Below are 20805 nucleotides of genomic sequence, written 5' to 3'. Positions count from 1 at the left end.
ATACATTTTACTTGTAAACATTTTCCTAATCCGTGTATTATTTCTGTCTATTCCCCTTGCATTTCATTGATGATAGATCAGGAAGAAAAAAATTTAAAGAGGAAAGTCTTAGAGCAAGGTGTATAGTGCTAAAGTAGCTAGATACCGAATAGAGTTAGTTCCATTTTTGTGGGTAACTGAAGAGCATGCCCCAGATGAGAATAGATGTGCCTGGGGGGAAAAGCCCAGTGCCATTGAAATGACCGGTTTCCAGTTCAGTTTATTAGAGATCCAAAATTTCATCCTCCAGAGGTAATCAGGCTCCAAGGAGTTTACTCGGACTAACCACAGGAAGTTATAAAAATTGAATTGCAAGATTGTTTCAAGAACATCAGTTATTTTTCTCTTATCATTGTATCCTTTGGGGGGAAATCTTCATTGGATACCAAATTGTAAGTCAGGAGGTTGCCTGAGGAGCATAATATCCAGAATGACAACATAGGCTGGATGATCTCAGTAAGTTATGATAGCCTGACACGTGCATCCTCATCCTGGGGAGATGTGCTTGCATCAGAACATTCATTCCCTGAAGACAGCGGGAAACATAGAGCGGAACTTTGGCTTTTGGATCCCTTTTCATAATAGCTACTTACACTGTTTTCTTGAAGTTAACACGTTCTTCATATAGAATATTAAAACAGTTAACCATCTGATTTCTTTGTGTTATACAAAAGTCGCTTTGATTAAGTTGGAAGTCTTCCTGTAGTAATATCTGGGTTGCTTCATTTTTATAAGTAATTGATTATAATTATATATTGGTTCTGTCTTCTTAGAGAGCTGCAGTATGGGGAGTGGGAGGTCTTTTCCCCTGGAATATATACCTCAGGATAGCTTTCAAGACTGCATTTTAACATTATTTAGGAGAGGAGGTCAAAAAGTTTCCAGAGATGGATACAGGTCTATATAGACTATAAAACTGCAGTAAGTATTCAATAACTAATTCTGGGTAGAGTTATTTGTACTGGGAATACCCAGAATCATTAAGGCTTATGCACTACTTCCCAAATACTAGCAGACTAACATAAAACTAAGAGTGGGAGTCTTGTCGCTGGTCATCCTGCTTAACTAGTTCTACAGCGGTTGGGTTTGAAGTTGAAAATTATGTGAACAGTTGTACCATCCAGAAATGACATATTCGTGTCTTCCATTACAGTATATTTCCTTCTCTTTTGTCTTCTGTATTGAATGGTATATAAATTTATAGAACTGCTTTTCTCATTCTCCCAAGTTTTTCTGCTCACAAAAACCAATGTTCCTTTTTTAATTTTATTTCAAAATTAACCATAGTAAGTTGATTTTTTGTGTGTGTATGTAGAGTTCTCTTAACATTAACGCATGTATAGATTTTTGTAACCATCACCGCAGTCATGATACAGAAAGGTTCTCCTAGCCCTAAAAAACTCCGTCATACTGTCCCGTTTGTAGTCATACGCTTCCCCAGCTGGGACCCTTAACAACTCCTGCTCTGTTCTGTCACTGTGGTTTTGTCTTTTTGAGAATGTCATCTTATAAATGAAATCAGACAGGAGTGGTGCCTTTTTTCTTTCACTTACTGTAATGCATTTGAGATGCATCCAAATCGTTACTCGTGTCAGTAGTTCATTCTTAGTTATGACTGAGTAAGTTTCTGGTGTATGGGTGGTCCATAGTTTGTTTATCTCCAATGTTGCTTTTCAAACACAAAAAATCAAAGTGATGGTATGACTATGATTATGCAGAACTTCTGATTCTACTCTTACAGAATCTGCAAGAGGCAGTGATAGTGAGGATGAAGTTTTACGAATGAAACGCAAGAATGCAATTGCATCTGATTCAGAAGCGGAGAGTGACACTGAGGTACCAAAAGGTACTCTACTTACTTCTTTTATATATGTATATTTCCATTCCTTTCTCTGCGTTTAACTAGGGTACATTCGCAACCCTGGGTGTTTACCCCCGACTGCAGGACTCACAGAAAAGAGTGTGGATACGTTTAGTGTACCCAGGGAAGTTGTACAGATATGAGAAACTGCTCACACTTAAGTAGTTGAAGGACCTGCTTCATTTGTAGTCTGAGTGAGTCTGCTGTTAGGGGCCCGAGGCTCTGTTGAGGGGGAAGTGGCATTGCCTGTTCTTCAGGTTGAATAGTGACAGTTCCAGGACAGCTTGTTAGCTTGTTCTTAGGTTCTTAATAGGTTAATATTAGATGAAGAAGCTGATTCTTCAAGCTATTTTAGATGCTGCTAAGTCACTTCAGTCGTGTCCGACTCTGTGTGACGCCATAGACGGCAGCCCACCAGGCTTCCCCGTCCCTGGGATTCTCCAGGCAAGAACACTGGAGTGGGTTGCCATTTCCTTCTCCAATGCATGAAAGTGAAAAGTGAAAGTGAAGTCGCTCAGTTGTGTCCGACTCTAGCAACCCCATGGACTGCAGCCTACCAGGCTCCTCCATCCATGGGATTTTCCAGGCAAGAGTACTGGAGTGGGGTGCCATTGCCTTCTCTGATTTTAGATGAAGAGTTCATAAAAACCCAGTGTTAGATAAGGTAGGTTTTTTGTAAGGATATAAGATCTACCTGGACTTCCCTGGTAGCTCAGCTGGTAAAGAATCTGCCTGCAATGCGGGAGACTGGGTTTGATCCCTGGGTTGGGAAGATCCCCTGGAGAAGGGAATGGCTACCCACTCCAGTAGAATAGCCTGGAGAATCCCCATGGACAGAAGAGCCTGGTGGCTACAGTCCATTGGGTCACAAAGAGTCAGGCACGACTGAGTGACTTTGAGGGGGTTCCCTGAAGCTCAGACGGTAAAGAATCTGCCTGTGATGCAGGAGACCAGGGTTCAATCCCTGGATTGGAAAGTTCCTCTGGAGAAGGGAATGGCGGTCCACTCCAGTATTCTTGCCTGGAGAATTCCATGGATAGAGAAGCCTGGAGGGCTACAGTCTGTGGGGTCGCTAAGAGTCAGATACGACTAAGCAACTAACACACACACACACACGAGATCTACCTGTTTATGTATGACTACATTTCAAATGGCAAATTACTATACAATAAAGATGTTAGTATAAAAGTTACAATAACATAATTTTGATAATTTGCACAGCCATTATTGTGCTGAATGGTAGTTAGGCATTAATGTTAAATAGCTTATATAAATTATCACAAGTAACAGTATAACTAAAGCAAACATTTAGCAGGTCAACTAGAGAGAAAAGGAGACAGCTGGACAGAACAACAAGCTCTGGGATTTACTTAAAGATCTTTGGGTCTATAACTCCTAGTTACGTACATGGACTTTGGAATCAGATAACCCAAGTTAGAATCTTTGTGATTCTACTTTCCAACTGTATGATTGTGGTCAAATTAAGTACTTACTAAATTTCAGTTTCTGATCTGTAAGAGAGAAATGATGCTATCACCGTATAGTGTTGTTGTGAGAATCAGATATATTAATTACTTTATTTTGTTCACATTTACTGAGAATCTGCTTTGTACTAGTACTATTCTGTGCACTCGGAATGTAGCAATAATCAAAGACGTCTCCCTGTAGAACCCACATTCTGCTGGGGTCAGGGTAGGGTAGAGAGACTGATGATAACACGGTAAGTAAATGAAATATATAGCATGTTAGATGATGATAAAACCTAAGAAGAAAGTAATCAGGTGGGCACAGGAGCATAGTCTGGAACCAAACCTGAGATATCTCCAAGGTAGTCCTGTATTCCATGGTCTGGATGTATCAGTTTATCCATTTACGAACTGAAAGACATCTCGGTTGCTTCTAAATTTCGGCAATTATGAGTAAAGCTGTAGACATTTGTGTGCAGGTTTTTGTGTTGATATAAGTGTGTAGGTCCTTTGGGTAAACACCAAGGAGCACAATTTCTGGGGCATCTGGTAAGAATGTGTTTAGTTTGGTAAGAAACTGCAGACTGTCTTCCGAAGTGGGTGTGCCGTTTTGCATTCCTACCTGAATCAGTGAATGAGAGTTCCTATTATTCCACGTTTTTGCCGGCATTTGATGTTGTCAGGGTTCTGAATTTTGACCATTTTAATAGGTTTCCTTCTCTTTTTCAGTGGTCTGTCCTTTGCCTTGTCTTAGTGACTCACTCTCATGATTTTACCCTAGACCATGTCATTACCAAAATGGCAACTCTTCTATAATCTCAGTTTCAAGCAGTCTACCTATTGACCACCCTCCTATCTTCCTGTCATCTCCTTTACTACCCCACTTTGGTTTATTACAGATTATAGTTGATGTTATTGTTTTGCCTGTACTTGGGTGAAGTTCTTCCTGAGAGGAAGGGAGCCTGGGTAGACATGACCTGTAATTTTAAAACCTGAGGGATGACGTGGAGAATAGGCCTGTATGGTGTGCTTAAGCCCCAAATTTGAGTATCTGGACTGTAGGAGGATATTTGGGCTCCTGAGGAATAAAGGAAAGTGGAAAAACAGTAAGTAAAGGAGGAAAGGAGTGCCTCCTGTGCACTTTGCCCTTCACTGGATTTGCCCTCTTCCTCTGCACAGACACTCTAGTTAGATCCCTGAGTGCCAGGCTCAGAGTTGTGTTTGGGTGGTTTCCAGGTGCCGGGTCTAGGAACTTTAGGAATATGTTGAAGTGATAGCTTTGAAAAATCATTGTTACAGGTATTAAACACTGTGCCTTTTTCCTCTCGCATTGAAGATAATAGTGGAACCATGGATCTCTTTGGAGGTGCCGATGATATATCTTCAGGGAGTGATGGGGAAGATAAACCACCCACTCCAGGACAGCCTGTTGTAAGTAAAATTACCAGTGAGAACTGTAAGAGAGAACTAAGTGTCTCTTTTATGCCAGGAAGAGGAAGTCGGTAACTGAATTGCAGTATGGAAATACAGTGAACGTGTGACTTCCTCATTTATGTAGAGAAGTCTTGGTTATAAGGAGGATTAGAAAAAACTGTCTTGAAACGTCCTTCTGTGGAATACTACTCAGCAATAAAAAGGATTTATATATGCAGCAACTTGGATAAAGTTTACTGATATATGAAATTTACTGATATATGCAACAACTTGGATGAAGTTCCAGGCAATTACGCTGAGTGAGAAACACACAGTCCCAAAAGGTTAAGACTGTATAAATCCACTCCTATAACAGTCTTGAAATGACAGAATTATAGAAATGGAGACAAGATTAATGGAAATTACAGCAGCGGAATGAGGGCAAGAGGGAAGTGGATATTGGCTATAAAAGGGCAGCGTGAATCCTTGTGGTAATGGGAATGTCCTTTATCCGCCTGGGTCAGGTCAGTCTCCTGGTTGTGATATTGTACTGTAGTTTTTTTTGCAAGATGTTGTCACTGCGGGAAAGAAGATAGAAAGAAAGAACTGCCCGGTGTGAGGTGGGCCCACACCTTAAGAGACTAGACTGCATGGACCTGTGAATTGAATAACATTTATTTGAACATTTTTCTTGTTCATGTCAGCAAGTGTGTTTTGTTGATAATTTTCTCTAATTTTAATTGATAAAGTGACTTCATATTCAAGTGTCTGTTAATTTCACATTTCTGTTGGTGAGTATGTGGAAGATAGATTTATCATAAAAGAGATGTTTTCTTGCTTTGATGCCTCTAAACCGATCTTGTTTTTCTGTGGGGGTTTTGGGGGGTTGGTTGGTAGGGATGGATAATAGCCCTGAAGTCTTGTCTCATTATGCTTCTTATCTGCCTAAACGATTAAAGTGTGGAAATGGAGCTGGACCATCTCTAAAGTCCCATCAAGCTCTAAAATTCTGTGACTCTTTTACTAGGATGAAAATGGATTGCCTCAAGATCAACAGGAGGAGGAGCCAATTCCTGAGACCAGAATAGAAGTAGAAATACCCAAAGTAAATACTGATTTAGGAAATGACTTGTATTTTGTTAAGCTGCCCAACTTTCTCAGCGTAGAACCCAGGTAAGGGGATCAGTTGATAGTTTTTTAATGTTGGATAGAAATATGTAGAATGTTGATATTTTTCTTACTTTGTATGAATTGACTAGTCACAAAATGGAAAACTGGTTATATATCTCTGAAAAAATAAAAACCAAATATATCCTTTTACAGAAAAAGTATGGACTATTGGCAAAGGAGATTTATAATGCTTGTAGTTGTTTTTAGCAGTCTGTTACTTTCTTATGAATTAACAGGTATCACTAGTCTTGGGTGTTTCTGACTAATGAAGCCCTGAAAAAACTGAAATTGAGAGTAGTGAAGTTTGCTAGAAAAACTGCAGATGTCCTCTATAGCAGCCATTGTGGATCTAGAAAAACTAAGGGTTTGGACTGTTAAACAGCACTGATGGATATTATTCACTAAGTTACATGCAAGCTCTTCGTGCTATTTAAAAACTTTTTCCTAAGCAAAATGTGGAAAGCTAGGATATACGTGGCCTACTTGTTCAGAGACTTACATAAGAATTAAGAGTACTTGAATATTTCGCCTTGCTTGCTCTTTATTTCAAGCAATATGTATTAATACCAAATTTCAAGAAGGTGCAGTAATTTGAATACATCCTTATAGTTGAACATGAAGATATTTGACTATTATGATTTTTAGTTATTAGGATTTTTTAAAGTTGCTTTATATAGCAGGAATATTTCTTACAAAATATGACTAATAGTTTATTTTAAAAACAATTTGTAGACCATTTGATCCTCAGTATTATGAAGATGAATTTGAAGATGAAGAAATGCTGGATGAAGAAGGTCGAACCAGGTTAAAATTAAAGGTACCATTCTGTGCTTTACCCTTTTCTTCTTTTATAAAATAAAACCTGGGGATACTAACTTGAGACTTAAGCTTTTGAAAATGATCTCTGTTTCCTGTGTGGTCAACAAGTTAATCGTCTACCTTTTCAGAATAGTTTTTAGAAAGAAAATAGCATAGCTTTTTCTCTGTAAAGATGTCACTTTTTTTTATCCCTTTTTTTTGTTTGTTTGCTCTATTACATCTTTTGGTGCTTTAAAAAAATTATTAGCTACTTTCTTCATAATAAGTTGTACTGTGGTTTGTGTTTAGAACAGCTCCCTCCATATTTGTTGTGGGTTAAGTTCTAGCAACTTCCTGCAAGGGGAAATTATCTTCAGGTTCTTTGATCTATGGATGAACAAATCATATACAAAAGAAGAATTTATTACTGGTACTTAACACTTCACCACATGGCTGTCTTTGTATTTTTCCAATTGTTCGTGTTCACTATTAGGAGGGATTTTTATTGTGCTAAATTCCTATTAATGCTTCTTTTTGAGATCTTGTACTGTCTGGTTACTCTGTCCAAGGAGGGCCTCTAATCTTCCTTTAATCAAGGAGGATGTAGGTTTAAGTAGATGGTTTAGAGCTGAGTTGTAGCACAGTAACAAGAAACAGTTGAACTCATGATACCGAAACTGGTGCTATGCATTTTAAATTCTTAAATCTGAAGATTTCCTGTAAATACTTTTTTTTTTTTCCAGTAGATATTGTACATGGTATTAAAATATTAAGAAGTGAGAGTCCAGCCTTCTTAGAATTCAGGGGCTGAACTTTTAGAATAGTTCCATCTTTTCAAGTTTAATGGATCCATAAGTACCTAAAGAACCTTGATATAAACTGGTTTCTCTAAAATGCATGAGCTTCCAAAGGTTTTCAGTGAAATTTCATTACTCCTCCCACTTAATGGAAATGTAAATCAGATGAGGAAATGGAGATAAACAGGCACCATTAACTTGGTCAAGGTCACACTATTAAATATATAGGCTCTTTTTTTTGCTCTTTTTACTTCCCCTCCTCTGTCTCCATGTTAGGTTATCTCTTAATGTTGCCCTTGGAACATGTGTATATCTATTGATTTAAGGGTAGCGCTGTTAATTTTTTGTGACTGATTTAGTACCTCTGGAGTTACTCTGTTGCTTTTATTTCTCATCATTTATATAAATTAATGTGATAGTTCCTTATTTACTTACTTTTTACTGATTTTTACATTTTCCCCTTATCTTTTATCATGGTACATCAACAAGTGTCCATGTATCTATGTTTTAAGGTCACATAATACCAGACTCTAACATCAGCGTTAATGTCTAGAAATAAATGTTTTACTCTGAAATCTTAGTGTGTAGACTACAAAATGTCAGTGTATAGCAGACTATTGTTTTTTAAATCCTTGATGGGTGATGGAAAATAGCCTTGGATCCTTGGTTTTTTTGAATGAAGGCCTGCCATTCTTAAAGAGTCAGTTGGTGGTATGATTAATTCTTTAATGAACAAAGAGCCAGGTACAGTGTATGTACCTCTCTGCATTCTGTGTCTTTAGAAGTGCTTTAATGTGCCTTTCATCCCAATAGGGTAAGACCTAGCAGAGTATTCTACCATAGCATCATTATTATTTGAATCACCTTATGTAATAGGAAACGTTTTTCAAAGTGGCTTCACAGTTAATAATGGCCCCTGTGTTTTCATATTTGTATGTGGCTAACCTGTTTTATGCTTCCCTTGTGGCTCATGTGGTAAATAGCCTGCCTGCAATGTGGGAGACCTCTGTTTGATCCCTGGGTTGGAAAGATCCCCTGGAGAAGGGAATGGCTACCTGCTCCAGTATTCTGGCCTGGAGAATTCCATGGACTGTGTAGACCATGGGGCCGCAAAGAGTCAGACACGACTGAGCCATTTTCATTCACTCACTCAGCCTATTTTATAGGGCTTCTCCGGTGGCTCAGTGGTGAAGAGCTACCTGCTAGTGCAGGAGACATGTGTTCTCTCCCTGGTTTGGGAAGATTCCCCTGGAGAAGGAAATGGCAGCTCACTCCAGTATTCTTGCCTAGAGAACCCCATAAACAGAGGAGCTTGGTGTGCTACAGTCCATGGGGTTGCAAAGAGTCAGAATCAACTTAGCGACTAAACAACAACAACAAACCTATTTTATTTGAGAGGGAAGGCAGGAATAATGACAGATCATTTTGTTTACCTTCTTTTATTAAGAAAAATTTCAAACATAAACAGAAATAGCAAGAACAGTGAAGTAAACTCTCACGTACCCATCATTCACTTCAGTGGTTGTCAGGTTGGACATCTTATTTCATCTGTAGTCCTTACCCTATCTTACCCAGACTGTTTGGAAACAAATCTCAGATATGACATCATATTTAATATTGAAAGTGAAAGTTGCTTAGTCGTGTCTGACTCTTTGTGACCCCATGAACTATATAGTCCATGGAATTCTCTAGGCCAGGGTGGGTAGCTTTCCCCTTCTCCAAGGGATCTTCCCAACCCAGGGATCGAACCCAGGTCTCCTGCATTGCAGGTGGATTCTTTACCAGCTGAGCCACAAAGGAAGCCCAAGAATACTGGAGTGGGTAGCCTATCCCTTCTCCAGTGGATCTTGCCAACCCAGGAATTGAACTGGGACCTCCTGCATTGCAGGCGGATTCTTTACCGAGATACTGCATTCTTAATCAGGTAGCTTCATAGTTGTTCGTTTATTTAGTGAGGAATAAAGAAGGACAGGGGGAAACTGGAAAGAAATCATTAGGACACAGTTGTAAAGGCAGTTAGTTAACAGAGGAGATCTAGAAAATCTAGCTGGGAGTGGGAATGGCTGCTGTTAGGTAGATGGTAGGGGCAGAGGCAGGGGGATGCTTGGGCTTCAGTCTGTCGGTTTTCAAAATGCTGGCTTTGCTTTGATGCCATCTTAGCTCACATTCTCTTTCTCTTTGTGAGTGTATCCTTTTTCAGTTCTTTTCTGTCCGTTTTAGTGCACTTCCAGGATGTGGCATGGATAAACTACATGCATTTAGTGTGCTGCATTTTCCTGGAAGTCCCATTGAATTTTTAATTTCAGTAACAGTGGTTTTCATTTTAGGAAGCCTTTGAATATTTTGCAAATCTGCCTGGTATTCCCCCTCCCCATAAAGTTAGACTCTAAACCTGCTCAAACTTGGGGTTTTTATTTTCATAAGGTGCTGTTTTTTCCTTACCTATATGTGGGGGTTTCCTTATCTTTCTAAGCCAGTAGGCAGTTTTTTAGTCCCACATTTATTGGGTTTTTAGTTCTGCTTTATATAGGAGTCTCAATCCTAAATTGCTATATCATATGGCTTCAAACCTTATGTCTTGTCCTGCTAGCTCTTTCTGTGTCTTATAACTTCTGGAGGTTACTACAGATTTAGCACCTGCTCGGAGAAGGCAGTGGCACCCCACTCTAGTACTCTTGCCTGGAAAATTCCATTGATGGAGGAGCCTGGTGGGCTGCAGTCTATGGGATCACTGAGAGTCAGACACGACTGAGAGACTTCACTTTCACTTTTCTCTTTCATGCATTGGAGAAGGAAATGGCAACCCACTCCAGTGTTCTTGCCTGGAGAATCCCAGGGACGGTGGAGCCTGGTGGGCTGCCATCTATGGGGTCGCACAGAGTCGGACATGACTGAAGTGACTTAGCAGCAGCAGCAGATGCTCTGGCACTGAGCTCTCTCTCTAGTTCCAGCACTGGGAGTAGAAATTCACATGGGCATATTTTCTGTCCTGTTGTTTTTTTTATCTAATGTCTCTAGGTGATTAAAACAAGTTTTCAATGTCCTCTTTTCTGTCACTATCTGTCCATGCTTATTCTGTGATTATGTATCTCTTGTGGAGAGAAGACGCAAAAATGACAGTATTCTAAGGCACTTGTGTTTTTAAAACAGGTAGAAAATACCATAAGGTGGAGGATACGCCGGGATGAAGAAGGAAATGAAATTAAAGAAAGCAATGCTCGAATAGTCAAGTGGTCTGATGGGAGGTGAGCACAGATGCCTGAAGAGTGTGGAAACATACAGAATGTGGCTGGGAGGGATGGTGTTTTGCAGTAAGACCTTATTTGGGGTATACCTCTTATTAAAGGATTTCTGTTATTTAGTCTCTGGCATTGTATAGAAAACCTCAGAAATAAGTAAGCAGTTGAGGGTCGTGCAGGCTGGTGGGAGACTTGTTAAAAGTAGGCTGGAAATGTGATCATCCTCTGGCTATAGCACCGTAGTCAGGAAAATTAGACCAGCTCCCCTGCCCATTGCGTACTACTCCCTAGAAGCTGACACTTTAGTAAAGCTGCCCTTCGTTGGGAAGGTGGTAGGGGTTGAGTGAATGTCACAGCATGTTTTGCTTCCTAAACATAAACACGCAGTGTTCTTTACTTCTGTGTAAGTGTTTTTTCACATCATGCCTTTTTATTCTTCCCTTGCTTCTGAATTCTGTGTTAGGAGAGAAAACAGCCATTGAATCACATTCGAAGTGAACTAAAATGAGAGTGAAAGCTTTCTGACTAACGTGTGAAGTGTTCCTTCTTTTCAGCATGTCCCTGCACTTAGGCAATGAGGTGTTTGATGTTTACAAGGCTCCACTGCAAGGCGATCACAACCACCTTTTTATAAGACAAGGTACCGGTCTACAGGGACAAGCCGTCTTTAAAACCAAACTCACATTCAGGTAATTACTCTCATCAACGTACTATTTGTTAAACAGTAAAAGCAGTGAAATACAGGTGTTGTTCAAAGTGCCTGACTCCTGATTGGCGTAACCTCACAGTATAGTTCCCCAAAGACCAAGATCTGGTTCTCAGCTCTGAAGGTTCAAAGGCTCTTTTGTCAAGTGCTCTGAAAGTTGCTGCTTCACAGGGAGCCAGGTCGTGCTAACCAGAGCTCCAGGAGACTGGTATGTAAACCAGAACGTCAGTGTATTAATTCTAGAGATTACTATAGCTGCCAGGAGGCCTAAGAGTACTAACTGGGCAGTATACCTTCCTTTTTAGTAAAATTTACCTGTGAGACTGCTAGAGGTTCTTAGTGGGCGTGCGATCAGAGGAAAGGCCGTGAGTTGGTGGGTATGAAGGCCAAGGTCATCTGTTCTTTAGGCCCTGCATCCATTACCTCTTCAGGCAGTCCTGCACACTTGGTCAGCGGGCAACCCTTGTTGAGACAGAACAGGCAGTGCAGTGGAGCATTCATGTTTTTCTTTCCTTGATTCTAAGCGGATCATCCTCCTTGGGTAATGCTTACCTTACCTTTAGAGATGGCACAGTATTCTTGGTTATGAACTACATTTTCAAAATTGTAATGGTCAAGATTATAGGCTTTGGAATCAAATAGACCTGTATCCGAGTCTCACTTCCACATGCATGACTTTGGGCAACTTTTCTCAGTTTTCCTTGCCTCAGTTTCCTAATATATAAAATGTAGTAATGATCTCATAGAGGAGCTGTGACAGTGAAGTCATGTAATATAGAAAACACGAGAGTACAGTGCTTCGCACTCGTTATTCAATGAATGCTTCTTGGTTTTTGGTTTTGTTTTTCTTTTTTTTTTGTTTTCTTTCTTTCTCTTAATTTTTATTTTTTAATGAATGCTGTGTGAGCCCATCAATTTACTGCTTCTAGAGGGTGATCATGCTATGCAAGCCTTTTTTACACAAGCTTTCCATATTTTACTTCACTTGTGGAGGTGAGAATGGTTTAGTAAGCTGCAGAATGAAGAGAGGTTAGAATCCCCATCTAGTATATTGTTTTGTGTCTCTGCCTATTTTTTCATGAGAATGGGAAATGCTCACTGGCCTCATCTGATGTTGGTATGGCTGGCTCACAAATGTATTTGCTAAATAGTGAGGTATTTTTGTTCCTTTCCTGCAGACCTCACTCTACAGACAGTGCCACACATAGAAAGATGACACTGTCACTTGCAGATAGATGTTCAAAGACACAGAAGATTAGAATCTTACCAATGGCTGGTCGTGATCCTGAGTGCCAGCGCACAGAGATGATCAAGGTATGTTGGCTGAGCTTTATCCTAGAATTTTGATATATTAAGAAAAGCATTTCCCAAAATGTTGTTCATCCTCTCTTATTGACCCACCTTTCTTCCTTCCAGCTGTCATGAACAGGGAGCTGGTTTCCATTTCTTAAACATTTGGCAAATAAGGGTGATGTGGTGAGGGTCCTAAAACAGACCCTGGCTTGGTTTCTCTCCCACCAAGTCCTGAGAGCAACCTGTTGACTAAAAGAATCTGAACCTTCACAGATAACTTCAAGGATGATGAAATAAGTCATCCATGGCTGATTTGGTGTCCATGTCAAAAATCAGTGGAAATGCTCGAGAATTAGTCTAGATAGAATATAAAAAGACCAGAAGTTTCCTCCGTTTTCCGCGGAAGGTAGCAGGGCTGAAGGACCTGCAGACTCCAGGACCACGTTGAGAGATGCCCAGGCCCTCCTTCACTTCCCCAACTCCTGTGGAAATGCACAAGGAATCCGCTAGATTGTTTTTAATCTCTGTTCTGTTGACAGTGATTTTTACAGGATTAGATTTGTATGCAGTAATAAAGCAATTAAACAAGGAATCAAGGGAATGCCAGGACATCCCTGATCTCTCATTGCCTGGCCCTGCCCAGTGAACCCCAAGGTGTGGAAGCCAGGCAGATAGACGAGAATGAAGGGTCTATTTTGGGGCTCAGAGCCCCTCTCTGCCAGCACCCCCTCATCCTGCTGTTAGCTGTGGGGAGTGCCCTGGGTTGACGGCCCCAGGCAGGAATATCTGGGCGCCTTGGTAGTTTGGTGGAGCCTGGGCAAGTCAGGTGTGTCTCAGGGTGAAGAGAACCTGCTTCCCTCAGGCATCCGCTGGGCATGGACGCGGCTCCTCAGGCTGGTCGTGCCCTCTGGACTGTTCCTGGCTGCAGAGGGGATGCTGCAGCTCCCAAGGCTGTGCCCATGCCAGTTGTGATGGGGCGGTTGGTGTGAGGGAGCCTTCTGCCTCTCCACCCTGTGGTGTCTTCACGCCTTAGAACTGAACATGATGATGACCATGTGTGGTAACAGACGTGAAATGCAGAGAACTCACCCTGAGGACACAGGAACTGGTGTTATCCCAGGCAAGGCATTTTCATGTTGTTTAGAGTGAGGTAGTTTCGAGTGGGCATTAAGTGAGGTCATCTTTTTTAAAGTTCACTAATTTGCTTCTTTACAGAAAGAAGAAGAACGTTTGAGGGCTTCTATTCGTAGGGAGTCTCAGCAGCGCCGCATGAGAGAGAAACAGCACCAGCGGGGACTGAGTGCTAGTTACCTAGAACCTGATCGATACGATGAGGAGGAGGAGGGCGAGGAGTCCATCAGCTTGGCTGCCATTAAAAACCGATACAAAGGGGGCATTCGAGGTGAGTTTGAGCAGAAATGAAATTTCGTCATTTCAGGGTCGTGGAATCACCTTCGCATTAGGTACACTGTGAATGCGAAGTCATCGGGCATTTTATTTTTAAGGAATCAGTGTTGATGAGTGAGACGTTTCAAGGTCTCAGGAGCTAGTCGTTGTGAAAGTCTTTGGGGTCAGCCTAAAAGAGTAGAAGCTGCTTGTACTTGAACTTCTAGACTCGTCTCTTGAGCCTCTGTTCCCTGGTTTGAAAGTCTGCCAACTGTTTATCTTAGAACTTTTCTCAACTTTTAAAATTACTAATTAGAAATCAGGAAGTTCAGTTTTTCAGAGAATACATGTGTTTTCTTTCAAACTTCTCCATTGTATATTCTTTTCTTTCACAAGTACCAGTAATTTTTAATGGTCATTTCAGCACATACTGAGTTCCAGGCAGACACTCAAACATGGATCCTGTTTGGTCCTCATAACAATGTTATGACCCAGTTACTATTATTGTCTTGTTCTTTTTAAAAAATTTTTAATTGAATACTAAAGTAATTGCATTAGTTTCAGGGTTACAGTCTAACGATTCGGTATTTGTGTGTATTGTGAAATGATCCCTATAATAAGTCTAGTTAATAACTTCTGCCATCAAAGTCAGTTGTAGAATTCTTTTTCTTGAGGTGGGAACTTTTAATATCGGCTGTCAGCAACTCTAAAATATGCAGTGCATTATTATTAACTTCAGTCACCATGCTGTACATTGTATCTCCAGGATTTATCTGTCTTCTAACTGGATCCGTTTGACTCCCTTTGCCTCCACCCTCCACACCACACCTCAGGCAGCTGCTAATCTGGCTTCTGTATCTATGAACTTGGTTCTTTGTTTTCTGTTTTTTTCACATCGCACATATAAGTAAGATCATACGGTGGTTGTCTTTCCCTGTATGACTTATTTCACTTAGTATAATGCCTCAGGGTCCGTTTTTGTCTCACCCTTATTGAGGAAACTGAGACTTTGAGAGGTTGAGTGGCTTGTGCAAAGACATAGCTGGTACACAAACAGTTGGAGACTCAGGCGGCCTGACTTCTGAGGCATCTGTCTCGGCCACAGTACTGCCTCCAGAAGTTTCCCCGCAGCCAGCGAGTGAGATGTTGTGCTGAAAAGTAAACTGAACCCGAAGGTGGGGGACCAGGCTGGACACCCCAGTTCCGCCTGCTCTGATCTTAGCCCTGCCACTTTTCAGCTGGATGACTTTTGGAAAGTTACAGTACCTCTTTTTTCTGTTACCTTATCAAGAAAAAAGCTGCTTATTAGTAAGTGTTTACACCATGAGGTTATTTTGAGAATTGACTGACATACTGCATATTAAATACTGTATCCAGTGCCCGGCATATAACAAGTACTAAATAAACGTCTCACAAAACTATCATCGTTGTACTTAGCACTCATCAGCTTCAGGAGTGACTCCACATCTCTGAATATACCACATTCCCCATCAGTAAAATGAGGATCTAATCTTCTCCAGATGAGCTTTAATAGAGCTTTGGGAATCACTATACAAAACCTTGGGTCACCTTGCTCTGTTAGAATGATAAATTTTAAGGACACCCACCCAAATTTCTCTTTCTCTGACGATTCCATGGGATGCCTTTCTCCTTTTTTTTTTTTTTTTTTTTTTAAAACAGCAACTGCATTTGTTCTGGTGGACTTTTTACACCCTTCCTACCTGCCTATTATTTATTTTGGGACTACATATAAAGACCTTTTATATTTTCATTAGTGCTAATTTCCCACAGAAAAGATTAATTGTAGAAATACATGCCATATAAATTAAATAAAAACAAAAAATTGAGGATGTCTTTAGGAGAGAGTTATATAGTATTCAGTTCCCCAGTGATTACAGTCCTAACAGGCAAATTTATTAACAGTCAGTTCTGTCTGGTAGTCAGGTAGGCAGGGAGTAGGGAGAAAGGCAGGGCTTTGGGCTCTGAAGTGAGGAGGTTGGTCTAATAGCAACTGTTCTTATTTCACCATGCTTCACCTGAGCTGGGGTGTCAGCACAGACTTATTCATCTCCATCTCCCTTGGAAATGTCTACCTGGCAATAGGTGGTCTTACAGGCCCTGGAAACCACCTCCTGTTTTATCTCCAAAGCTTGAGTTAACTGTTACCTCTATGAAAGCATGACTCGGGCTATTTTGGAAGAATAGTGATGTCTGTCTCTTTAATCATCTTGCATACAAACCTTAAAAAAGTTTTTTAAAATCAGTCTCGTATTTGAGAGGACAAGTACTTCGTTTCAACAGATCTCAATTTACATTTATCTTTAAATTTTGAATATTTTTTTATTTTTGGCTGCGCTGGATCTTCACTGTTGCTGCAGGCTTTCTCTAGTTGCGGCAGGCAGGGGCTACTCTCATGGTGCTCAGACGTCACTGCGGTGGCTTCTCTTGCTGTGGAGCATGGGCTCTAGAGGCGCAGGCTTCAGTACCTGTGGCCCGTGGGCTTAGTTGTGGCATGTGGAATTGCTCCTGGACCAGGGATTGGATCTGCATCCCCTACATTGGCAGGTGGATTCTTATCCACTGTACCACCAGGGAAATCTGAAATTTTAAAAGTTCTTAATTATTTGCTTCTCTGTAAACAGTATACAGAATGAACTGAAGATACACATCAGAAGAAAGATCCAGGAATGGATTATCTTTGAAAGTCACTCACAAATCTTACTCTTTGCTTTCAGAGGAACGAGCTAGAATCTATTCATCAGACAGTGATGAGGGATCAGAAGAAGATAAGGCTCAAAGGTTACTCAAAGCGAAGAAACTCACCAGTGATGAGGTAAAACTAAATTTATTCAATTCTAGAGGTTTACCCTGTACCCACATGTTAATGACTGAAATGAGGAGGAGCTCACAGCCTAGGAGCACAGACATGTGTCTACATACTTCACTGAAGCTCAGTGAGATAAATCCAGAAACAGGCTGGGAGTGGCCCATTAGAGCGTCTAATACCCCTGCTTAGAGAAGGAGACCTCTTCTTGGTGTGTTGAAGGAAGAATGCTAGCACAGGGCACACCAGCCAGGATCGGCATGCCAGGTAGATGGAGAGGCCTGGGGGAAGACCTGCCCTGAGAGAGCCAGGCTCTACTGGAGAACTATTATAGAAAGCATTTAGTGTGGGTAGACTGTGTATCTCTTCTTTCTTTTGCTCTTTTTAAAAATTTTTCAATATGTTTTTAAAATTACAGAAATAATTCTTATGGTAGAAAAATCTTTTCTTTTTATGTAGATTAACTAGTATTTGAAATAGTATTGAGTAATTCAATAAAATAAATTTCCATGTGTTACTGAAATAATAAAATTTCAAAGGAATTTTAACTTATATTTTTAACAGTATCCTTTTCAAATTATGAGAGTTCAGGTACTAAAATTTTAATTAAGTCTTTTTCAAGATATATGTAACTTGATACATGATATATGACATATAACTTTATATGATGTTATATTCAGGTGTACAGCGTAATGATTTGATTGATACATGTGTATATTGCAAAGTGATTACCACAGTAAGTCTGGTTAACATCCATCACCACGATAGTTATGTATATTTTTTGTCTTGTGATGAGAACTTTTAAAGTGCATGGTCTTAGCAACTTTAAGTTGTACAATAGAGTATTATTAACTACAGTCACCGTGCTGTGCATTACATACCCAGAACTTACTTATTTTATTTAAGTTTATAGATTATTGTTATTTTTGGTGTTCTTGAACTGTTCTGTGGTATCCTACTTTGAATTTCTTTTGATTTCTCTGATTGGGATCTGTTAGACTTTCTGAATTTATAGATTGATATCTTTCATTAGTTCTGAAAATTTCTCAGCCATTAATTCTTCAGATATTCCTTTCTACCATTCTTTTTCCTTTCTTCATGAAACTCTGATTGGATGCATGTTATTCCTTCTCACTTTATCCTCCATGACTCTCAAGCTGTCCTTCATATTTTCCATGTCTTTTTAGCTTTGCGTTCTTGGACAGCTTCTTCTAGTTCACTGTTTCTTTCTTTAGCTGTCTAATACATTGTTGATCTCTTTTACTCAATTCAGTTTTTTAATCTCTAGAGGTTTAGTTTTTCAAATTGGTCATTTAAAAAAATCCTCCTAATTCATATTTTTCAGTTTCTCCTTTATGTCTTTAAGTATTTTAAACCTACTGGTATGGTCTTTTATATCTGATATTCTGAAGTCTTTACATATGTGGTTTTACTTCTGATTATTTCTGATAGCTGTTTTATGATGACTTATTTCTCCATGTGTTCTGTGATTAAATGATTGATTTACTCAGATCAGTGGGGATTTTTATAGCCTAGATTGATGGCCCTGAAGATGATATATATTTGCTTCTTGGCTACCTTGGGACTACTTTAAATTATATTCTTGGAACAGATCATTTTAGTTATTGGAAGTATGGCTTCTGACTTGTTGTTATGAATTTTCCTAGAAATGTTTAAATTTTCTTAATCCCCTCTTAATTAGTTCAAATGTTAGAGACTGGAAATTACCCTTGCAGGCATTTGAAACAGGGGTTGGCAAACTACATCCCGCTGGCTAATCTAGCCTGCCCCTGTTTTTTTTTTTTTTCAAATAAACTTTTTTTTCAAAATCTACCCATAGTTAATCATTTATGTATTGTCTCTGGATGTTTTCTTTCTGCGGTGACAGAGTTGATTAGTTGCAATAGAAACCATATGTCTTGTACAGCCTAAGACATTTGGCCTCAGGCCCTTTACTGGAATGATTTGCTGACCCCTGCCTCAGAGAAAGGGGCCTGGGCTTATCTCTAGTTCACCTGAACAGTAAAGATACAGTCCTTCGGGGTCTGTTGTTTATCTGCTGCACTTGGCCTTTGTGTCCTGTCCTCGGCACCCTGCAAGGCATAAAAGCAAAGCTTGTAGTTCATACAGTTCGGTAACTGTCGTCAAGGAGAAACCGTGCTTTAGTGCTCTGCTCGTCTCTGTGGGTTCCTGGTTTTGCTTAATTTTTGGCTTGTGATTATACCTTATTTTCTTGCCATCACTTGGGTTTGTTTATAGTTTTTCATCGTTATTTTCAGTGAGAGGGTTATTCAAAGGGCTCTTCTGCCATATTGTGGAAACATTGTTGTGTCCCTGTTACTCATGATTTTAATGTACTTTGATCAGTTTGGCCTTCTGTGAACTGTGAACTTGCATGAGCTCTTTTCTCATGAGAAACGGAATTTTGTCCTTGTGTTATTGTTGGTTAATCACAACATTTAGTATTTCCCAGTCTTCTTGGAAGTGGTATGCTATGGAAGATAAATAGACAAAATTGTTAAATTATTCTGCAACATATTTGTTTTAAATTAGATAGGAGATGTCTTAATGATGCATTTACAGTGTGTTGAACTGTTGGCAAACAGCTGTCGTCATCTAAGCAGATGCCATTTTATTTATTGGCAAGCAGAAACTGAGTGAAAATTGAAAAATGTCATGGGACTTCTGTTTATTCCTTGAATTCTCAGAAATGAGATTTCAACCTGTGATCCATCAGATAGCCTTCTTCAAGGCCGGGCAGTTAGAAACCTGTAACTGCGTGACTTAAAAATACCTCTCGCGAATGCCTCCTAGCTGTCTGTTACAGGAGCTGCCCTCTACCTCCCCGACCCGAATACTCGCTGTTAAGTCTTCCTGTTGCCCCTCCCCGCCGCCCCCCTTCCGCTTCTCCTTTCCTGACAAGAGACTTTGCTTCTGCCTGGACCTCCCAACCTCCTCACTACCCCAGTTCAGGTCCTGGAGTGGGTTACAGTGGGAGAGCCGGGGGGAGGCGGGGGGGGACCTGCTCTAGGCCTCTCTCCTTATTTGCGCACTAAACCCCACCCACACGCCATGAATCTAGATATTCCTCTGAGATTAAGCCAGTTTTCAAACCTTAAGTCCCCGTACCAGAGAATGACCATTGTCATGAGAGCATTCCTTGATATGGGGGAAAGGACAGGGCTCTGGATTGCTGAATCTTGGGGCTACCCTCTACCTCTCATATTGGCTTGAGCAAGGCATCTCACATTTCCAAGTCTGTTTCCTCACCTGTTCTATGGGACTTATGCTGTCTGCCTTATAAAGTTGTATTCTAGTTAATAACAGATATGAAAGTAGGTGTCACAGTGAATGCTCATTTCCCTTCCCCAATAGGGACTAAGTTGCAAAAAAGAGAAAACAAAGCTTTTTATCCTCCCTTATTTTTGTAAGCAGAGAAAATTTTAGAAAACCTAAATTACTCCCAGGGTGAAAGGCTGGTAGTAGTAGAAGAAACTGTGGAAAAGGGAAAGATCCCGTGGAAAGGAACATGCAGACGATGGGAAGAAAGGGTGGCATGTCCAGGCCGCAGCTTTCTTGAGTAAAAGAGGCGACCTGCTGAGACTTCCCAGAATGTGGTACTGGTGGTCTGCTTCCTTCTGCGTCTCTCTCCTCCCCCTGCTCTGCCCATAGAACCTCCATTCCTTCCTTGGCAGCTGTCTTTATGGAGCCATCAGCAACTTGGAACAACTGTAGCTCCAGCTTCCCCTCTAGAGTGAGGCTTTCCCAAGGCCGAGGTTCAGAGTATGTTTCCCTGGAAGCCTTGGCTCTCTG

At 40.5% G+C, this 20805-nt stretch overlaps 1 protein-coding gene across 3 annotated transcripts in view; it reads left to right on the top strand.

The window, feature by feature from the left end:
• LOC147364455 (RNA polymerase-associated protein LEO1) overlaps positions 1-20805 on the top strand; it is a 36400-nt gene that overhangs the window by 10169 nt on the left and 5426 nt on the right. For all 3 annotated transcript variants that reach the window (XM_086320951.1, XM_086320949.1, XM_086320950.1), the window contains exons 3-11: positions 1781-1885; positions 4703-4797; positions 5807-5952; positions 6682-6766; positions 10695-10789; positions 11338-11472; positions 12668-12803; positions 13998-14184; positions 16904-17001. In XM_086320951.1, the coding sequence (XP_086177077.1) occupies positions 1781-1885; positions 4703-4797; positions 5807-5952; positions 6682-6766; positions 10695-10789; positions 11338-11472; positions 12668-12803; positions 13998-14184; positions 16904-17001 (1082 nt within the window). The remainder of the gene's footprint in view (positions 1-1780; positions 1886-4702; positions 4798-5806; positions 5953-6681; positions 6767-10694; positions 10790-11337; positions 11473-12667; positions 12804-13997; positions 14185-16903; positions 17002-20805) is intronic.

The sequence above is a fragment of the Bos grunniens genome, chromosome 10 (genome assembly GCF_055505025.1).
Source record: "Bos grunniens cultivar Pamir isolate PY7600 chromosome 10, Bosgru_T2T1.0, whole genome shotgun sequence".
Classification (NCBI taxonomy): domain Eukaryota; kingdom Metazoa; phylum Chordata; class Mammalia; order Artiodactyla; family Bovidae; genus Bos; species Bos grunniens.
The sequence above is the reverse complement of the archived record's forward strand: the minus strand, read 5'-3'. Positions and strand labels throughout refer to the sequence as shown.